The following is a 22,293-nucleotide window of genomic DNA, read 5'->3' as shown; positions in this document are numbered from 1 at the left end:
TCAATAAGCCATGCAACACCACCTGTGCATTAATCCTGCAGTACGAAAACGTTGGCTTTAAATCAGAATCTGAGATCAGTTGTCCTTTCCTTGTCATATCTTTTAACATTTAATCAGGATGTATTCCAAGACAATACAGGACAAAGGGAGCAGAGAGGAAAGACTGAAGAATTCAAATGAGAGAGAAAAAAATCCAATTTAATTATTAGACCAACTTGGTTAACACCGAAACACTGACAAACCATAGTTTAATACACATTATTAGCAGAATGTTTCCATGTTAACAAAAAAAGTCTACTCTACATTTTTAAGATTAGAAAAAGTTCTTTACAATAAATGTTTCAAACGCCATAAAGGTCAAGGTAAAGCCTCTGATGACATGGCCTGTTCCACCAATTTACTTTACAAACCAGGTCTACAGAAAGCTGGGGACAAGGACAAACCAACCTATTTATATAAGCTGAAAATAATAAGCAGTCAGTCAGCTGGCTGAAAAACCTCACTAAAGATGCAAGTTAGTCTTCTGGTGTCCAGCTCTTACAAAAATGACTTTCACAGGTGAAGAGATGTATTTATTCCTGATTTGGCAATAACGTGGTGTGCACTGTTGGCTGTGAGGGACGATGACTTGACCAAGTGATGAGATTTCTGGCTGTTCAATCTCCAGTCGGTATTGAGCTTCATTAAAAGCTTTTGCTTTTGTTTAGTTTTTAACACTTGGTTACACACATTTCTCAATATTGTGTTCATTTTTCAAAAGCACAACTGCAGTCAGTGTGTAATTAACACAAAATGCACTTAATTAAAGCGACCTCTTTCAAATTTTACAAATAACCCAACTGTCACCAAATCTGTGCATTTACAGTCCATTTTGCAGGTTTACGTAATATTTGGAAAAACTAAAATTTATTACATACATAACACATTATTGTAAATTAGAATGCAATTTACTACATAAAATTCGCAAAACATTAAAATTAAAACTAAAAATTCATTTTATTCCTAGATGAATGAGGCAAGAGGGGACATAAGGTGTGAACTCAAATGTAAGTCGCTTTGGATAAAAGCCAAATGAGTAACTGTAAATGTGATCTGGATGAGACCTTGTGGTCAAATACAGAACGGTACTGCTGTATATCTATATATGTGGCTGCCCTACACATGTATTTATAATGAATATATATATTTGCTTTACTTGCTTACTGGAATTACTTGTGTTTATGAAAATAAAGCTAACTGAAGCATGCTGCAGCATTTCGGATTCATGTCTGAAACATAGTGTAAGGTAGCACAACCCATGCAGGAAAGAGGTGTCTTATTGGTTTATGCAACAAAAGAAAACAAAAAAATTAAGACAACAGTGATACATGCTGTAACGCTACAGATTTTTTTTAGGTCATTGCGTTCTGAGTGAAAGATTTTGGAAACATGGTTTTCCTTGTGTTTTGGTTTGGTTTTTTTAAATGAGCTCAGTATAGAGAAATGCATGTAACCAAAAAAAAAAAAACACTTGTTTAAAATATACAAGTCCTTAGTTTGCATCATCTGCTAGGTCATTGAGAGAAATGAAATTACTACAGGATTCCACTACTTGTATACCACTAGCCTGGGGATAACCTTGTATTTTTGCAGCAAAGTGTTTTTTTTTTTTGTTGTTTTTTTAATCAGTCTTTTTAAAAAGCTGAGCCAACATGATATTCATGTTTTCTGCGCTAAATGTAAGCCTAATGGGTATTTAACTACTGCCTGCTGGTAAGATTTGTTGGCCCTAGCTGAAGAATTACAGCTCCCATGAGTCTTAAGCTAAACTAAAGACTCACACAAAGCATTTGTGTGTGCTTTGTGTGATGGCATGGCACGCTGACTGGAGCATGATTAAATTTCTTGCTCTCAGCACACACTGAACACATCATGCAGACAAAATGAGTGGCTGAGAAGAAGCTCTCTCAGGAGCGAGTACGTTAACATTGCAGCTTGTTTGGAGCGAGAATACAAGTTGTTGCTGGGAAACAGGACAAGGATGTATCCTGACACATCAACATGCCCCTAGCGCCAAAGTGGGACTGGACTTTCTGGCTTTCTGATAGATCAGAATGTAATACTTTCTCTGAAATAGGTTCATATTGCCCTGCACTGTGCACAAGCGGTCAAACTATGACTTCCAAAACGTCAGACTTCATCAGTTCATCCCGGAAACTCAGAAATGATAACTGTTCCACAATACTTTGAGAAAAGTGGGAACGACAAAGCACTCACAAGTTGTCACCTTCAAATTTTAAACAAAAGGAGCGGCTGCAGTTGGAGTAGCCTTTAGAAAGGAACAGCCATATAGACCCATTTAGACATAAACTGTGTAGAAATGTGCACGTAGACACATTTTTTAGACACAACGTGCGACTGCAGATTGCTAAAGCTTCTTCAGAGATGCGTTGCACAAAAATCACATTTAAAATAGTAACACCGGCATATTCCACACCTGTGCACACATTTAATATCACCAGTGAGAGGAAGTAGCCGTCAAGAAGCACACCCTCACAGTTTTATTTGTAGGACTATAATTCTGCAAACAGTGTGCACGGATTTTGAAACAAACCTAAAATGCATGACATGACCGCTGACACAGTCTGTGGACAGTCCAACGCCAATAGCTCACTGCACTCTGTGAAGGTAGCATGGTATAAACTAACCTTTCTGTGTGTCACATATTGGGAAGAGGCGTGTACAGTTATGATTCATTTCATTCAGATTATATGCAGATAGATACTGTATGTACAAAATTACAACCCAGTGTACACATGCTCTCGTCGGCCGGAGGCCTCTCTGCACGAGGAGGTGAATGTTCAGGTTGTAATTCTCCGTTCAGTTTGACAGTGCTGAATGCTCCAAAGGTTGATGGGAGAACGTAACCTCATGTATAGTCCGTTGTGCTTTTGTATCCTTCAGTCCACTTTGACCACACTGTAGATCTTTGTAACAAACCAGAAACAGGCAAAGAAGCCGATAGTACCTGAGGACAGAGAAAATAGACATTTTAATTACAGCTTCACTAAATAAAGGTTTTCTTGACCCACTGCACCAAATCACCATGATATACTGTATACAGTCCCTTCTAAAAGTATTGCAACGGTGAGGGTGATATGTCCTGAGTTGTTTAACACATCTGGATGTGAATACCAGGAAATGAAAGCTGAAATTCTGAACTCTTGTCTCGTACTCTTCTTTTGATCTTAAACCCAAATGTCTTCAGTGAACAACAAAAACAAAGAAATTTGCCTCAACGTTTCCCCCTATTTTAACCTGGGGCCAGATGCATAACACTCACAGCTAAAACTGTGTACACACAACTGTTTTATAAATCACTGTGGAACTGGATGCACGTGCACAAGACCCATTTCCACTCCCACAGCTCGCAATAAATGGATGCAGAAATGCTCTTAATCATGCATTTGCATATTGAAGTGCAGTTTGGCTCTCTTGCATCAGCGAGGTTCTCCAACAGCGGTGAAGATCAGGTGTAATTATTAAACGTGAGAAAGATGAATCAACGATACATTTTATAACGCACATATTGAAACAGACTTTACAAAGTGCTTCACAATTGAGAATAAAATGAAAAGATCGTTAACACAGGGAAATAATGGCTCAAATGTGAATTTAAAAAATAATACAATTCATCACAATTTTTTAAATATTTATAATAAATACATAATTTACATAATTGTAATTAAACTTAAAGTTTATAAAAGGTGTCTTTGATTGAAATTGTTTTGCAAAAATTGAAAAAACTATAAGACAATGAGTGAAACAAACAACTTTAACAATATTTTACTGTTTTCGATTACGTCCGTATATGTTTAATCTCCTCCTTATCATATCACCTTCAGCGGCTCTAGAAAGCTGTGTGTATGCTGGTCTGAAGGCGCACACATTCTCACTGCATGTTCTTCCATTATAAACACCAGTTTATGTGTAGGGCACATGCATGGTTTTTGTGCGTAAACACTGTTTATACATCTGGACCCTGGAATAAGGAATTTACATCAGATGTAAAAGTTAAAGGTGCTCAATATTTTTATATCAACAACGTCTCAGTTGATTATGTATAAAGTGAAAGGTGTCGTTTGAAGTGATGACCCCACAGAATATTATTACCAAATCTGCACGTCTCCTCAGCTTTACAGAACTTTTTAGTATTTTTGTTTTGTTTTTCAGTTAAAAGGATCAGATAAACCCAACAGCAGAGAGAGAAACATGTGGGGAGTGCAGCATTTAGCAACTTAACAGCCAGATATTTTTTCTGTGTTGTTGATGTCAGTGAGATTTCAACAGATTGATTATTAGATGGGCAACTTTTGCTGACATGCTGCCAAATAACCTTCAGGGTGATTATATGTCACTGTTGTGTTTACAGCTTGTTGCGCTGCACCCAAGTGACCACAACAACATCAAAACTGTTAACGTGAGTGAGATTAACGTATTTTTCTCATGGACGTTGAGAGTTTAGGTGGTGCAGGGCTACGGTTGGGGAGAACTTTCCTTTTAACCTAAAAATTGCATAAGTACAATGCATGAGACAGATGACAGCCATGATGATCCAGAATGGAAAAATACATCAACCATCACCTCTCCTGACTTTTTTATATACCTACCAGTGAATAAGAAAAAGATGAGAACCATGATCATGGTGTATCCAAAGTACAAGATGGTGCTGGCCAGTCCAGTGATTTGCAGCTTCGAGAAGAAGTAATGAACGGCATAGACCAGGAAATAGACAGCAGTGAAGCCACTGGTCAGGAAGGAACGCCACTGCCAATGGTAGTCCTGTGAAGAGGAGGAACAACGTTGAGTTGAGATGTTCAGTTTTCAGTTTTGTAAATTTAGGCCCTCACTAAAGGGGTTAACGAGCGAGTGGCCCCTGTCATACAGAGCCTGCTTTGCAGAAACATGAATTACAGGTCAATGTTGGTGAGTGAAATCAGAACTAAATCTAAATCAATTACAAACAAATACAAACATGTCAAGAGATCCTTTGGTTCAATAAAATCCAATAAAGGCCCTTTCTGATCGCAGACATCTCCTGTCTGAATCGCCTGCTCCTAGACCTAAAAGGTTGGAGCTCCTGTTGATGGCGCCTGCCGTGTTTCCTGGCTTTCCCTTTTTGTCCTACCTGTCCTGTGTGTTGCTCTGTTCTTTCTCCCTTTTGTCAACGATGGACTTGCAGCTCGTTCTATGATCCAAGCCATATCAGAGTGTCTATGGTGGATCACAGTGTTTTAAATCTATGGGTGAGTTCTCTACAGTCAACGTTGCCAGCGGCACGACGATCCCTGCAGGACTGCAGCACCGAAGCTCCAACAAATACTGAAGGAGGAGAGTCCGTGAAACTGAGACAGCTCTGGATTTTTAGATGCATATCGATTCTGAATATTTTAAAAGGTTTTACTACTCATACTACTCGATACAGAAAATGCACTTTCTCACCATCTTCTCAGTCAGTGCAGTCTTCTCGTCACTTGTCTTATTCGCTCCACTCGATGTTGATTCGTGTTATTTTTTTCCTGCCTTTTGGTGAAGTCCCACCCTACTGTGCTGTGATTGGCTACTACTTGTCACTTGGGATTGAATGCTGGCAAAGGATATAAGCAAGCCTAAATGCAAGCGATGGTACAGAGCAGCGCTAACGAGAGGTGCTAACAAAACCAACTGAGCAAAGCGCCAGCAGGACCGACGCACAGATCTCTGTAAAGAACCTGGAGAACGTCTTCCCTTCCAACATCACTGAAGTATTAAATAAGATGGCCCAGTAAACTGTTAAGATACTTGTCCTGTTTGCCCAACAGATATTTGTAATTCTCATAACTAAGCTAATCCCCCTCAGAGCGATCAGACTTGAGGAAAGAGTTTCAGTTGATAATAAAATGCATTGACTAAGCTAAGATGTAAATTAACTGATGCTGTTCTGACTAACTTTCACAAGTTTTGTTAATATCTTTAACTCTCACTGAATATGTGTCAAGCCCTCCACACAACAGAGGACATACGCTAGACTTTGTTTTTACTCTTGGTTTGTATATACATTTTTTATTTACACAGGAGCTTTTTATTACTGATCACAACTGGATTTTAGTTGATTAGTCTTTTAATCTAGATTCCTTACCCTGCCGACCTGTTTTTAGCTCTCGCATCCTTAACCACCTTTCTGCTGCTTGATGTTGACTCTTGGTGCAGCTGCTTAGTAAACACTCCCTTTCAGCACTGGATCAAGTGGTCCCTATTAAAACTAGACCAGCTCCTTTGATCAGTTGCTCCCTGTGGGTAAATGACAATTTTCTCTCTGTCAAGCAAGACTGTCAGAGTCGAGTGCTTGTAGGAATCCACCTACAAGTTCACTATTTTTATTTAAAAGAACTTGAATAGCCATGTTTCCATCTAATTGTCATGCAAATGTGAAGTGTACTTTTGAAATGTAGTAATTGCGAAATATGTGTGTTTCCATCAGCTGGTTTGACGCGAATAAACCAGGCTACGGCAAGTGTAGTTACATCAGTAGCTGACGTTACACATGGTTGTAATAAACAAGACGTATGGGTTCCAAACCAGAAACAAAACCAGCCGCATGGAACTGATGGCCATTGATCTTAGAAAAATGGAGAGAGGTCCTCAGAAACGTGTTTCAAGCAGGCAAGTTGCAACCAACCATGTCTCCGCATGTTATGGGAATATCCGGCAAGACGCCGACAGCGGAAACAGCTGATCAGACGTGAGTTACAAGTTCGCTACGTCAGAACTAGGGCTGGACAATAAAACAATAACAATAATTATCGCAATTTTTTTTTTTCTAATAACAATATAACAAATGTTCATTAAATATTCAATAAATGTTTGATTTAATCCACTGAATTAGGACTTATTTTTTGCATTAAGATGTTTATTTTGTAGAGGAAAATGGACTGAAAAAAGCTTTTCCTTAATTTTACTCATGCAAATTTTTTGACAAAGATTCTATCAGTTGTTTTGAATGTTCTACCTCAGATTTGTGAAGTGATCCACTGTTTGGCATCAAGTGTTTATCCAGCCTTTAAACTCAAAAGAAATAACGATTTGATACTTATCGTGATAATTACCGATATCGAAAGATATGAAACTTTTTATTGTGATAACATTTTTGGCCATATCGTCCAGCCCCAGTCAGAACTTATTCAGCAAAAGTTTCCATCTCCCATTTAGCGCATTTACTCTTTTTCAACAAAGGCAAAAGCCACCTCAAGCGAGCGTAAAAACTTTTGCGCGAAATCTAATGCGATACTTCAAAATGCGTTGATGGAAACACGGCTACTGATTTTAAATAATTGGGTTAAGGATGCCAGAACCTGACTGTTGGCACAATCCCAAACCTTTATTTTCACACATTTCATAGTGTCGTTACTCCTGCTGTTCTGATTTTTTTCAAGTGAGGACGGCAACACCTGACTTTCATTCTTTGTTGGTAAGATTAGCGACATCAGATTAAACACCTTCCCCTCACGTTCTCCCCCATCTCCTCTCAGCCAAATTTACCTGAATTTTTTCTCCTGCCTCCAGCCTCACTCCAACATCTTGCAAATGTATGAAAACTTCCTCTAGCCCTCTTGACATCTTACCAGCATCTCTGTGTAAATATGTCTGGTTGTGTCCCTGCTTATTTCAAACAAAATTTTATTCAACCACTTCTCAAAAAAATCGAACCCTGACCCTTCTCTACCCCACAATCAGCAGCAACGGTACTTTTATGTTTAAAACTTGTCAACATAATAGATAAGGAATATTGGGAGAAAACAGCTGCTGTTAACAACTTTGATGCAACAATGTCAGTATTAATATCATCCCTGAAGCATGAAGATGATAATGTTAAAGGTCTTGCATTGATCTGTGTGCTGTTTACCTCAGCACATAGGTGGAAGTAGCAGAGCAGGATGGTGGCCTCAGAGCAGGTGATGACCAGGATAATGAAGACCAGGAAAAGGAAGCCAAACATGTAGTACATCTGGTGGGACCTGGATGACAGGAAGAGACATGTCTGAGACTTACAGACGAGACTACAGTAAATACAACAGATTAAAAAAACCTCACTGGATGGATATGCATGTTTTGGTCAGTCTGCCACCATGTTCGGTAAATGTAGACTCATTTAACATGTTGATAATATCTAGTTCTGCCAAATTAATTTATTTAATTCATTCATTTATTTGGGGTTTTCACAAAATAAGAGAATTGTGCTTCTTTTTATATCTGGCTAGTTTTAATACTGGTGAATGTGTTTCAGCTTTAAGAGGTTCTAAGAGATTGTGAGTCGCATCACTATTTAAAGACTTCCCACAGCTCTGACTGAACAGGGCTGACCTTAAAAGTTCAGTCCGTAAGTTTTAGTGGCATCTAGTGGTGAGGGGCGTGAATTGCAGCCAGTTGCTCACGGTGTATTCATGCGCTCATCGGACGGTCCCATTTCCTGATTTGTTTAGTTGTTCTTCCGACTTCAGTGTGCGTTCATGTGCTCTTAAGTCAGAGTGTGGGATCAATATGGACGCTATTACAGTGATGTGTTGGATTAGTATTATCAGAGCATCTAAACAACACGCAGACATGTAGTTCACTTTACATGGACAGCAAACTAACCATTATAACCATATTACAAATTACATGTTTGGAAAATATGCACATGCAATACATGATTTTGCACAAATCAAAAGTTCTGTATACTATTTGTTGCCCTGTGTACACTTTATTTCTCTTCTTTTTTAAGGAGGAAAAAAGGTTCTGATTATTCCGACACAACATGAATGCACCGCCTCACCCCTCCCTTTCCGAGCAAGCCAGCAGACAGCTCTTGTGCTAAATAATCCATGTGGTCCTCCATTTGTCCACATTTATCTTCTTTTCATACCTCTAATAAACCAGTCGACTACTACTACTACCATTATTTGTTATTCTCCTTCGTATTCAACATAGTGACGAAACGCACTCTGTGGAGCAGTTTGTCCGTTTGGGCTACTGTAGAAACATGGCGGCGCAACATGCCAACTTCCATGTAAGGTGTTGTATGTAGATAGAAATGGCTCATTCTAAGGTAATAAGCTTTTTATACATTCTCACCAGATGGAGTTTAGTATGAAGAACAGCTGAATAAAAATACATCCAAAAGGCAAAATTCCACCCATGATGATCCCAGGGAAAGGCCTTGTGTAGAATGACTGCTCTGGGATTTGACGAGGAATCTGATTCGTCCGCACTGGGTGCTCAATCCCCTTAAATGAGAGAGAGAGAGAGAGCGCGAGAAAAAATACAGCATTGAAGAATTGTTAAAAAATGACACATGTACTTTTTTAATGTGAATTGCAGTGTAGCGTCTTTACATTCTTGGTTATTTCCGTTAATTGGTGGACTATGGACCCGACAAATCAATTAGTATTGCTGTAGTGTTATTTTATTATTTGAGCACTTGCTGTACTTGACTGATGACATTGTGACAGCAGCACACTCTTTCTGCAAACCACCACTGGCATGAAATGTATACCAACAAATACAGAATGTATTACGTATGAATGGATGTAAATTTTGTCATTTACTTACTGCCTTCTTGAAGCCAAAGTATGCTCCTATAAAGGTCAGTGGCACTGAGATACAGAACCAAAGGGCCAATATGGCTACCAGGGTCCCAAATGGCATGGCTGCTGAAGACCCTTCGCCCCACAGGATCAAGTTCATCACAAAGAAATCTGCAAATACCACCCTGAGCAGAGACAGAGAGGATGTTAGATGAAGAAGTAAATGATTGACAGAGTGGGATCAAGTGGTCGTATTTTTGTCATGCAGTAAGCGTCTGGTGTTGTGTATGTTACTATGTCTGGTGTTTGAGCCAGCGCTAACAGTCTTACCCAGGGCAGAGGAAGGCTGTCAGCAGAACGTTGGTCTTCCACTTCTCTCCTCCGAAAGCTGATAATTAACCAAACACAAAGACAAAGAAGGATTTTCAGTTCTCATTTACTGCTGATAGTCCACAGCCACAAATGCTGCAGTGTTTATTAGCAGTATGATTGTGATTATTATATGAATGAGACTTTGTGTTCTTTGTGTCCAAGTAAACAGTAAGTAAAGCCTACCTGAATTTGTTCACCCAATTCCAACAAAAAAAAAAAAAACACCGGTTTCTTTCTCACTTACATTTGTAGAGGCGAGCAGCCACATATCCAGCAGGGGTTCCCAGAAGGACCCAGAGAACAACAGCACAAGTCATCAGAGCCCCACGGTTTGCCGGAGAAAGGAACCCAAGACAGGCAAAGACTGGAGAGGGGGGGGGGGGAGTTATACATTTGAAGTTGAATAAGAATAAGTAATAACATAAAAAGTAAAACAGTTATAGAGCCCCACTGATCCTTCCAGGATTAAACCAATATCAACACTTCAAAGTGTTTAAATCTGATTATGAAATATTGGCTGATATTAGGCACTGACGGTGGACCTGAAGTGCAAAACAAAAATTCTTGCTCATGACTAGACATAACCCAAGTCAATTCAGTGTCTAATCAAGTTTGGTCAGTGATTGGTCAGAAAGGAAACTCCCATTACTCTATTGTGGGATGCTACTGGGCCAACTGTTTTACGCCTTTGTCTTTATAGAGTTGCGAGGTGGGAGAAGCTATTTTGGGCACCCCTGATTTCGGAAGTAAAAGTCCTATTCATTTTTCCCTTAGACAATGTTACGTGACTCAGCTGGAGCACGTCTGCGGCTTGGAATCGGTATGAAACTCTCCTGGAGAACACAAGATTAACACGGCCAGTCAGCTAATCTGTGGGAGTTTCCTCCCCGTAAAGTATCACTGACCAAACGTGATTAAACTCTGATTCGATTTGAGCTCTGAACAAGAATTGTTGTTCCTACTGGTGCTGTTCTGTGCAAAGCTGCGTTTTCTGTTAATTTGTCCTGATTTGTAAGGCAGTGAAACGCGGGTGGTAGTAGCTCAGGCAGAAGGGAATTGGTTCAAAAGTCCAACATGGACAAGACTGCACAGAGTGTGGACTGGTAGCTGGGGAGGTACTCTGGCATCGCTCCACATTTAATATACATATCTCCAGGTCTGAGTGAAAAACTGAATTTGCCCCCTTGGGAAAATTGAATACTTGTCATTATTAAATATTGGTGTTTTCTTAAGCAGCACAGAGAGTGATGATGTGGATACTGACATATCTGTAATAAGCTAATATTGGCCAATAATTTCAACTTTCTATAACTTTCAAATAAATTGATTAGATAATGTGGTTAATATGGGGATTTGTTAGCAACCTCTCATCATCTGACTTTGTGCAATCTACCCCTACTGGACTCCATTACAAATTGTATCTAGCACTTAGGCTGCATACTCAGATTCGCTACTTCTGGAGTAGTCCTAAAGAAAGAGAGGCATGAGATGTTCCATGTCTTGTGACACTTTTTAAACTTAATGGGGCATTCATTATCGAGTGGATATGGCAGAAATAAAGAATGGACAGAAGAAACACATGAAAGCTGATGGCATGTCAAGAGCAGTCATGAAGAAACAAACCAGTCAGGCATCCAATAACGGTGCTAGTTTGGCATATATGACTACTAAACAATCATGAAGATAACAAAGACATACAAAGGGTGACAAAGGTCATAATGAAGATCTGCGTTCCAGAGCCGAGGAAAACAGACAGCAGCATTCCCTTCCTGGGAGGTCGGAAAACATCTCCGTGGACCAGCTTCCATCCGAACTCCTCCTGGGCATCCTCCTGGAGAACAAGATAGATGTGCAGATATGATGAGAACTGAGAACAACACAGCCCGACCTCTCACGTCCACCAGACACAGCTGTGTCATGTTCTAGTAGTGCCATGACTGCCTTGTATAAGATCAAATAAAGGTAGTTAATCATGGCTGTACATTTCCTGACCACAGCTCCAGCTAAGCTCAACAGAGTCCTATCAGCCACAGAGACAGGTACTCACCACAGAGTCCATCTGATTGTATCTGGCGATGTCTTTATGGAGAGTCCGCAGCATGATCATGGCTACCATTCCAGACAGGAACAAAACAATCACCAACGAGTTCATTATGCTGGGGAGAAAAAAAACAGCAAAGCCAGATAAGTCAGTACTTTGATGTGGATTGTCTCTGACAGACGCCAGGCCTGAGCAATGGTTTGAATGTATCATTATGACACTGTGGGGCAGACATAATGTTTGACATCAGAGGCATTTGTAAACCAAAATGATGATGACTGCTGTCTAAAATCTGCCCCAACCTAAAAGCCTGCCGCCTATAGGACAGGACTCTTGTTGGATGGTGGTGTCATGGCCAGTACTGGACAGAAAAACCCAAGTTGATTTGGGGGGAGGACAGTAGGAATCCCCTGAAAGTTGCTTCACACACTGCTGTCACTTCAAATCCAGTTGAGTATACAAGACATACAAACGGCTCATACTGAGGGAATCCAGCTCAGGAGAGCCAGTAAAGACGGCCCTTGTTTCTTACGGAAATCTAGAGACATTGCTGCTTGTTTTCTCTTAGACATTGGGTCAGCAGTTACAAAACCGCCCCTGCATGCTCGCAAATCTTGACTAGCAATTTGATTACCACTTGAATTTGTGTCAACATCACTGGCAGAAAATTCATCAACATGGGCTCAACCTTCAGAACCACAGCTGGCTCTTGCAAAACATTTTTACATTTGTTCCCCATAAATCATATCTGAGCTGCACATTCCAGCACAAAGTGAATGTCATATAAATGTGTGTCAACATGTGTGTGTGTTTGAGCCTTACCTGAACCACTGGATGTTGGTGTGAGGCATTGACTCCAGGATGTAGTCCCATCTAGACGCCCAGCGAATATTTTTGTCTTCCTACAAAGACACACACACACACACACACACACACTAAATCAAAATGTTTGTAAGTGTAATTTGCTCTTCACAACAGGGATTGGTAATCATTAAAAAATTATTTCACATATTCACCTTGATGTTGATAAACTAACAATAATATTTAAAATCAAGGCACCTCAGCACTGAAGTCTGTACCATATGATCTGCTGAAAGATGTTTTAATTACAGACCATTAGCATTAACAGGCTCCCAGATCTCTGTTTCCATGTTAGAAGAAGTCCTGTGACTCAGGTCCTATCTGATTGGCGTCCAGATCTCCTGGATCCATTTTCTTTATATTAACTATCTATAATTCTGTCACATGATTGTCCATATTTTTATTTATCAAGTGTGATAAAAAGACAATAAATTCAACCAAAACGTTATAAAGTACCGATAAAATTTCCGATAACATAGTATCAATACTACAGTCTGTAATAATGTAGCCCCAGGACCCCTTCAATACCGGGTTACTGTACCCGTCCCTATAGATAGCCTAAGTCACTCGCTTCTGCTTCTGGCCCATGGGACCTTATTTCAGAATAAAATATGTACGGTAGTGAATGGTGAGAGACAACTTATTTTTTGATCCTGTTTGAACTGTGCCCTGAATAATAATCATCATAATAATTTTGTTCATCAAGAAAGTTGCAGTTTGTTGTAAAACAGTCGTTTTGTGTGAAAACATTTTTTGTCTCGTACAACACGTTAACGCAGTAATACTAGTCTTATTTCACAGTCTTATACCTCAACAGTTTTCCGACAAACTGCAACTTTTTTTACTTTTACATGCACATTTTAAATTGGCCATCATCAAAAATTTGTTGTCTCCTGCCATTAACTACCGTACATATGTTCCTGAAGTAAGGTCCCATGGTGGTCCACCGGAAGGGGATGGGCTTAGGCTCTCTATAGAAGGGCTACATCAGGTTTTTCACTTTCTCTCTCTGGAGCATCAGTCCATTTTCATTTTCTAGGTCTGGTCATCTGTGGAACTTCACAAAACACAGACAGCCTTAAACCCACAAAGTTGATGTTATTGTACTGACCACAAATCTGACAGAGTAAGTGTATGGGATCTTGAACACTCCTGCTTGTTTGTTTTTCAGGAACTTTGGCCCCCCAGAGCAATCAGGGCTGTCATCATTAGGATTTTCATAGCTGGCCAGATGAAGAGAGACAGAGAGAGACATGGGAATAGATTTGAAATCAAACAATAAATGACAACGCTAAATAATACCACATGTGCTACTAGTCTGTGAAATTGGATAGATTTTATACCAGGACACAGCACCAGAGCTCTTTCAGAAGCCACAAAAAGTTCAACAATTGGCACAAATGTCAAAATAGCCCCAAACAACACACTAAGTAAAAAACCTGACATCTAAATTTTCACTAGATACCTACATATCAGCTAAAACTGTCATTCATTACCTTTTGGGTTCAATCTTTGCAGCAACCAATCGAGCTCCAAGTTGTTCGTGCTCAACGATGTGGTAATGGATGGTGATGTCCACATGGTTAAAGATGTAAAAGGCATCCTTTTCATTAAAGTTAGACTGGAAAACAAAAGCACAGCAGTTCAAAGTACAGACAGGGAAATAATGTGTTATTACAGTTACAGCTGTGCAGGATATGAACCATTCTAACTTTGGGCACTGAGACACCTGCTGGTATCAAAAAAGACACTGGGGCAGACAGTGATGCATGCTGCTCACCCCGAGAATTATGTTTTGAGTGGAGTATCCCTTTTTTGTTTTTTTAATACTACCGTGATAAATGTCACCACCACCCAAAATATGATATCACCCACCCCTACCATACAGTTTTAGTGATCTGATATTAGTATTATTTTGTCTTGACTGATGGGAATCCTTACATGTGTAAGGAAACATGAGAAAACAACTACACGCCCGAGTACACATGAGTAGGAGGCGATGTTCATACAGATATTTTAATTATGCCGTTAAAGAGGGCTTTGTTTGTGTCCATGTGTGACCTACTCACATTGACCACGCAGGCATCTTTGGGTCGGCCTGCTTCTGTGACGTAACAGCCAATAGGGAATCCAGGGTTACAGAACTTCTGTCCATCTTCGACATCATAGCACCAGGTGACCGGCATGTTATCCACAATCCTACACACACACGCGCAACACAAAACAGAAGCCTGTAATGGTCACATATCTTGCGCTTAAACAGCCAGATGAGTAAAATAACAACTCTAAAAGCCCCAGTTTACATGTCGTTGGTCAGTTATCACATTTCACTCTCTTTCTCTACCACCCGCCACATTGTCGGGAGAGTAAGAGTTTAGGCATAGAAGGCATAAGTCCCTGCTCTTCCGGTGGACCACCATGGGACCTTATATTAGTAAGAATATGCCGGGTAGTCCATGGCGAGAGATAATTTTGCAAGGCAAGAAGGTAGCAGTTTGTCGTCAAACTGTTGAATACTGTGAAAATACGTAATCAGAAAGACCACACACCCTAAAGCCGCATAATGTAATCAACTACACAACTTCCATGTGTAGATGGTGTGATGGAAGGACCAGGACACATTGGATTAAGGTGAGATACATCTGTGCGTGGAACATGGCTAAGTTACCTAGCCAGTAGTAACCAAGTGTCCCTTTTTACAGTTTTATGACAAACTGTGACTTTCTTGACTTATAGAATTAACATTAGTGACAGGGACTACTGTTCTGTCAAAACTAAATTTCCCCTGGGGACAAAGATCTTGCTCTTGACCTTTCTTGTGTTCAGACAACAATTTAACATTTGAGAACGCTGGTTACATTACAAATTACAACTTGTATTTATATTCATAACAACTTCTGTTTGGTTATAGAGGCCTACTTGATGTGTTTCCAGGAACCATTTATAGAATCCTTTACGTGGGAGTCGTGTTCTGGTGTGTATACAGTTAATTTTATATCTATGTATATGCCTGTGGTTGCATTTCACTTCACTTTATGATGTGTCTGTCAGTGAATCATACATACCAGTGATGCTGGTAGTTGAGTAACATGCCTTTCTTGAGGAATTCCAGTTTGGATTTTTCTGTTGGGTTGGTGGTGTCGTAGGTTCTGGTGCACACCTTCTGACACGCGGCGGGGTTCTTGAACTCAAACTGACACATGGGACACACAGTTAGTATCTTTACTTTTGCATTGTTAGGAGTTAATATGACCCCTTTGTCATGATGTCTAACAAAGGTGCAATGACACACATCATCCCCATAAAGGAACCCACCAACATTTTTGGGAACCCTCTTGTTTGACTTCAAACCCAGAGACAAAATCAATATCAGCTCTGTCCGTTCAGCACAGACAAACAGGAGATGTGTTTGGCCTAGCTTAGCACAAAGACTGGAAGCAGGAGTAAACTGTAAGCCACGCTCTATCAAACTAAAAAAATATTTCCCACACTATTGCACTTTGAGTTTCTGCCTTCTGCACTGAACTCTGACCCAAAGAGGGACAACTGCTACATTTGAAATGCCTGTCAGATGACTGAACTCCTGCTCACTCCCAAAGCTTGCAGCCACTAACGGTGTACAGTCAGGATTCACTCGGCTAACGTCTGGCACACAGTGACCTTCAGACAGAACTAAAGACGGCAACCCCACGCCAATGACTTTACAAAGACAAAGACTTTAGAGATGCTGCTGTGACCAGTGACTGATGTTCATGAATAACTTTAACAGTGTAGTTAAAAGAGAGACCTACCTGTGTTAACAACACAATGTCAGTGAGTGCATAAAAACAACTAAAGCTGCCAGAGCAACAAAACTGACTGAATTCATTTGAAAGCACATTTCCTTTATGTCTTGTCTGTTTTATTGACTTACTTAGTATTCAGTTATTAGTTAAAACATTGTTTATCATAATGACCATGTCTGTACATATATGATTACGGTCCAAACTGTTAAGTACTATGGAAGCCCTAAGCAGCCATCCATTCAAATATTTTTTCAACTGCATTTTCGCGTGATAACGGGATAATTTTCTCATGATGTCGAGATAACAAAACAGTAGTTTAACAGAGTGGTTTAATGGTAATTTCAGTGTGTATATCAGTGTCACTGGTTAGCTCAGTTGGTAGATCACAGGACTCATACTCTTGGAGTTGTGTGGACTTTTTTTTCTTTTATGCGCCCATAATCACAGAGAGAATTAATGTGTTTCTAATGTGTGGTTTATAATGGACTGAAAGGTTAGGGGGCAGTGGTAGACTGGACAGATGGTTGCAATTCACAACCCCCCTTCATCATCAGTTGATGCTCTACGCTCTGTAAATGAAGCTACTATGTGCATGTAGGAAAAAAGAGTGACAGCACACTGAACTATAGCTCCAAACCTTCCAACTGAGTCTTCATCGGGCAAATAGTTAACATGACGTGGAGGGATTTTCCCTCCTCCTACCACTTTTTTTCAGTGGGGTCTATTAGATCTTGTAGAGTTTTGCCATCTAATGCTGCATAACCCCCCTTTTAAAATATTTTTATACATCTCTGTGTAATAGTTTGCAATTTCATGATGTCAGCATGACGCCAATTTTGTTAGCCACTCATGTTAACCATATGCATGATAACCTGGTAGTGTTTGGGAAGTCTATTGTGGTTCAAGAGCTATAATCTAGCGTGCAGATATTCAGCTTTTTTCCTTTATTGGATCTACTTTTCTGTATTTAAAGAATATATAGGATTGCATCTGCAAACAACAACCCTCAGTGCTTATTTTGTGTGTGTAAACATAGCCAGAAAAAGATCTTCATTCATTCCAACAGAACCATGTGCACACCCGTTGTAACTGCTGCCATTAAAGTAGAAAACTGTCCAGCCTAGTTTTACCCAGATGGTTTCTGTAGATGTGTGTCTGTAGATTTAGATGCTTGTTACCTTGTATGGTGAGGCTTCGATCCTCTCCCCAAAAAGAACCTGGCCCAGATTCTCTGATGGACGTTTCACTGTTTTCTCTGAGCAAAAGTCAAACCTGCACAAAAAGGAGGAGACTATTCAAAGTGTTTGGGGCAGAATACATTAAACTACAACACCTTTACTCCACCATTACACACTGCATTCAGTAACCTGGGCTAAGGGTTTCTCGACTCTTTCCGCCCTGTGACTCTGTTTTTAAACTTCAAAACTGTCATGACTTCAGCATTAAGGGCTGTGGATATTGTGCTGTATGTTACAGGTGAGAAGTAGAGGCTTTCTGCATACTTTAGTACGGTCAAGCTGTTGAAACTCCAGGACAAAAGGGATTCAATAATACAACACATTGTTTCAGTGCTACTTACGCAGTATATTCATATGGCAGAACAGACTCCACTGAATCCAGCCTGTTCACAAACAGCTCGATGATCGTCTGCAAGATAACAAAGCATACAGACACGTATTGGAAGACAACAATGATCCAATCAGGCTTTCATTTACATGTTAGAAACAGATCCGTGATTGGTTGGTATCCTGGTTTCCACCTTGACGTGAGGACATTGTTACGACAAACTCGACAGAGGTGTGTGTTTTTCTAGAAACAACGTTCTGGATAGGCAAAGAAATATGAAATTATCCTAAAGACACACACAGGTTCTCTGAGGTTTTTCGTATTGTGCAGAAATTCAAGACCTTGTGCGGTAGGCATAGAGGAGAGTATCAGAAGAACTTTTCTGAGATGCACAATGAAAAAAATGTGTGTTAGAAACAGGTTCTGAGCAGTTGCCTATGGCACCACGGCACCGAATGATGGACAGGCCATCTGACACTTGGGCAAATGAATCATAATTTATCCACGCTGAGGTTCACGAAGCACGCTCTGACAAGCTGATGATCACGGAGTCATTCAGAGCCTTTCATGATAACGGACAACAGACAAAGATCCTAATGAAAGCTAATGAAACTCTGACATTGTGAGTGCAAAGAAAGCAAGTTCCTAGTATGTAGTTGCATAACTGCACAAAGGTAAGATACATATTACTGTAGCTGTGCTGTGACTGTGCAGATTGTTACCTGGTGTTTAGATGAAGCAGCTGTATTACACACTGTGACCATGCCGCGCTTTTATGTTTGAGCAAAGCTGAGAAGTTATTATGTACTGTCGCAGAATATAATGCATACAGACTTGTTTATGATGTACCTTTACTTTACTAGTGGAGCTCAGTCTAACATGTCAAGGCCCGAGTAAGTGGTTAGTCTCAAAAGAGTGGTTGTTGCTATAATAAACACTTTAGGGCTGCAACTAATGATTATTTTCATTGTTGATTAATTATTGTATTTTCTTAATTAAATGGATTTTTTGATTGGTCTAGATACGAGATTTTTTAAGACCAATACAGATTTTGATATTTGAGAATTTTTAAATCCAATATATCGGCCGATCTGTTTTCTTCTTCTTTTCAGAAACACAGAACATAAACAAAGACTATTCCTAACAGTTGTTATGTGTAGTAATGAGACCTCACCAAGATAACATGACATGTTGTTAAAAATAAACTTTTTTTATTGTTAGAAATAGTACAGAACAAAAGTACAGCTGATCATGTCAGCTAAAGGCTGTTTTGTGGTGGATTTTCAAAGTTCAAAACAGATGTTACCAACAGGGGAGCTCAGAGCGCCCTATGGCGGACAAACTATTGACAACACTTTGTTTCTTTTTCAATTGTCATTTATTGGCTGTTATAAACACGAATACCAATTTATCTGCAATTAACTCATGTCGACCACTTATCGGTTGGGCTTTAATTTGGTCAATAAAATGGCCAAAATTGTTTGTCCGTGATTCCCAAAGCATAAGATGATGTCCTTATAAGTCTTGTTTTGTCCACAATCCAAAGATATTCAGTTTAATGTCACGGAGGAGTACAGCAACCAGAAAATATTCACGTTTAAGAGGCTGGAATCATAGAATTTATCAAAATAGTAAGCCGATTAATTTAATAGTTGACAACTAACTTGATTCATTAAAATAAACAAAAATAATTAGTCTCTTCTGAATGTGTGTAATCTGATCAGTCTGGCAGGGCTGTCCAAATCTGTCACTGATGATGATGGTGACTACAAAAGTAAACCACTCGATTTTAGAGGTCGTGACATAACGAGGTGTAATACATCATACATCCACCTTCTTTTACAACACGCACTTTGTAGGGTACTGTAAATGAGTTAACAAATATTTAACTATAAAACTATAAAAATGGTGACAACAGACATGAGACAAGGTAATGGCTCTTAAAGTCTCCTGAATGTGGAAACTCTCAGTATATTTCTTTTTAATCCGTGATCAGTAGCAGCCTTACCGAGAGAATGTCATTCTAACTAAACAACCAGGAGTCACTTAACGTTTTACAATCCGTCAATGCCTGTTATTAGTTTGACATCCAGACGACGGAAGTAACTTTGACGTATTTAGCTATCCAGCTAGCTTGCTATCTCGTTAGCATAGTGTCCGTTAGCTGTGTTGTTTGTTTGGCTAACGTTAGCTGACTGCCTGTTTACTGGCTGACCTACTTCACTGCAACACCTCCTGGCTGTTTATAACTGGGTGGTGTGCTCTGCATTGGTTATTCGGTTATTTTGTTGAAACATCTGGTAAGGTCAGATACACAGGTGATCTGTGACATGTTATGTTTACCTTGCAGTCTGGAACCTGGTCTGTTCCAGGCTGACAGAAGCTGACGGGCGCCAGACCCGGGAGGTAGAAGGCGGCCGCCCGACCCAGCAGCGCAGCTCCGAGCAGCCACAGCAACATCTTCACAGCCGCCAGTCTTCTCTGCAGATTAACACGGTTATCTCTCCCCTCTGTGGCACTTTACGCTGCATCTGTCATCCACACTGGACAGCCACCAGCATCCGGTTCTGCAGCAGGCGGACACGTCACATGCCGGAAGTCCTGCTCCGTGAGGCAAGTGCATTGTGGGGTTGTGGCGAGCCGATAGCATCGCGAGGAGCTTTTTCTGCAATGCTGTTGCAACCATATCCCATTAGTTACAGGGGTGTTAAACTCTGTTTGGTCCCGGTGTTATGCCGAGAATTGCATGCACCTCCAAGTAATGCTTTTAAACGCTGTAATAATCTTTGTGGGGTTCATCAATTGTGATAAATGATTCAAAGTATATATTACATGAAGGTTTAAAGTGTATATTTTAATACACTTAGTCGAAGTAGCCTACCATTCCTTGACATTCAGCAAATATGTGGTGATAACCGCGTTTGATCAATGAGCACAGCAAAGTGTCTGAAAAGGACCTGAAGAAGTGGATGCATAATTCGGCAGAACAAAGGACTATTCTACCTGCCGAGATTTGCATCTCAATATACATGAGCGTTATCGCGAGGTGCATGCAATTCTCGGCAGGCAGGCCGAATTCGGCACAACACCTGTCCACATCAGCATTATGGTTGCCCTGAAAATTAATAATTTAATGATTAATAACAAGCTCTGAAAGCAGAAATCTAGGAAAATAACGACAAGCAGATATTCAAGTGTCCAACTATTACGCCATACATTTTTAAACATACAAAGTAGTAATTTATAAGTAGCGGCGTGATACGAGCAGCAGAGAGAGAGACGTGAAAGGTTTCGCATTATATGTTCAACTGTTACCGACTACTGCTTTAACTATTAACTTGATTCTTTAGGGTGGCTAATCTTTTTTGAATGTGGGCCATATACAATTCTGTCTGTTTCGCCATGTTTCATCAACTAGTAATCCATCATTGTAGGCAGGGTCTAAATTGTTAATCAGTGGCAACTCTTATTTACTGTGTCCAGAAGCCAACAAGGCCGACTCCTGTGTCCAGCTGGTGGACTCCTTGACTCTAAAGCTGATGACACAGAGCAACTTTTAGAGCAATCCCGCAGGGCAACGTTGTCGTCAATGGTAATGAGTAAAGATTACTACCGTAATCCCCTTCCCCCACCACTCCGCCATTCGCTATCCGTTCAAAACATAGTCGGACTTGCCACTAGCAACATTGCCCAGCGACATTGCTCAAAAAGTTGCCCCGGGTATCATCAGCTTGACTCTTGTTAAGCTGCAGCAACTTCCTCTCCCGGCCGTGCTTCAAATGACTCCGGTTCCTGTGCTGCCACAGTCAACCGAGCCTTAACTGAAGCAGCTTCCTATCCTCACTGAGCTACAGTGGACCGACAGCAATCTCCTGACCCTGCTGAGTTACGGCAAGCCCCTGACTTTATTAAACTGCTGCCACATCCTGTGCCCGTTGATATAGAGCAGTCTCTAGCTCTGCTGTCCATTTGCCGATCTCCAGCTCTGCTCACGCCTCCAGCCTAACTGTCCTGTCGCCAGTCTCTAGTCTTGAACTCCAGTCATCTGGTCTTGGTCTTGGTCTTGGGTCTTGTCGCTTGCCATCTG

The 22,293-nt window shown here is 40.3% G+C and overlaps 1 protein-coding gene across 1 annotated transcript; it reads right to left on the bottom strand.

The window, feature by feature from the left end:
- Positions 1–1,307: 1,307 nt before the first annotated feature.
- tm9sf2 (transmembrane 9 superfamily member 2) lies at positions 1,308–20,797 on the bottom strand. The gene is made up of 17 exons (XM_038737172.1): positions 20,550–20,797; positions 18,220–18,287; positions 17,819–17,912; positions 15,921–16,048; positions 14,925–15,054; positions 14,352–14,476; positions 13,967–14,078; positions 12,817–12,896; positions 12,001–12,109; positions 11,652–11,784; positions 10,198–10,317; positions 9,912–9,969; positions 9,607–9,766; positions 9,130–9,281; positions 7,922–8,033; positions 4,650–4,821; positions 1,308–3,007 (listed from the first exon to the last, which is right to left on the bottom strand). The coding sequence occupies exons 1-17, from the start codon at positions 20,664–20,666 to the stop codon at positions 2,940–2,942; spliced, it is 1,938 nt and encodes a 645-aa protein (XP_038593100.1). The 5' UTR covers positions 20,667–20,797; the 3' UTR covers positions 1,308–2,939.
- Between the last annotated feature and the right edge of the window lie 1,496 nt (positions 20,798–22,293).

This window comes from Micropterus salmoides, unplaced genomic scaffold (assembly GCF_014851395.1).
Source record: "Micropterus salmoides isolate LMB-PRFRI ecotype aquatic unplaced genomic scaffold, ASM1485139v1 Ms_hic_scaffold_22, whole genome shotgun sequence".
NCBI lineage: Eukaryota > Metazoa > Chordata > Actinopteri > Centrarchiformes > Centrarchidae > Micropterus > Micropterus salmoides.
Note: the sequence above shows the minus strand (reverse complement) of the source record. Positions and strands in the feature narration are given on the sequence as shown.

Excerpts from the sequence above, each read along its gene's own strand:
- tm9sf2 (XM_038737172.1), bottom strand. The coding sequence starts at position 20,666 with ATGTTGCTGTGGCTGCTCGGAGCTGCGCTGCTGGGTCGGGCGGCCGCC. Across the intron at positions 12,110-12,816 it reads ACCAACATCCAGTGGTTCAG|CATAATGAACTCGTTGGTGA; the intron begins GTAAGGCTCAAA and ends TTTTCTCCCCAG. Across the intron at positions 8,034-9,129 it reads TTCATACTAAACTCCATCTG|GTCCCACCAGATGTACTACA; the intron begins GTGAGAATGTAT and ends CCTGTCATCCAG.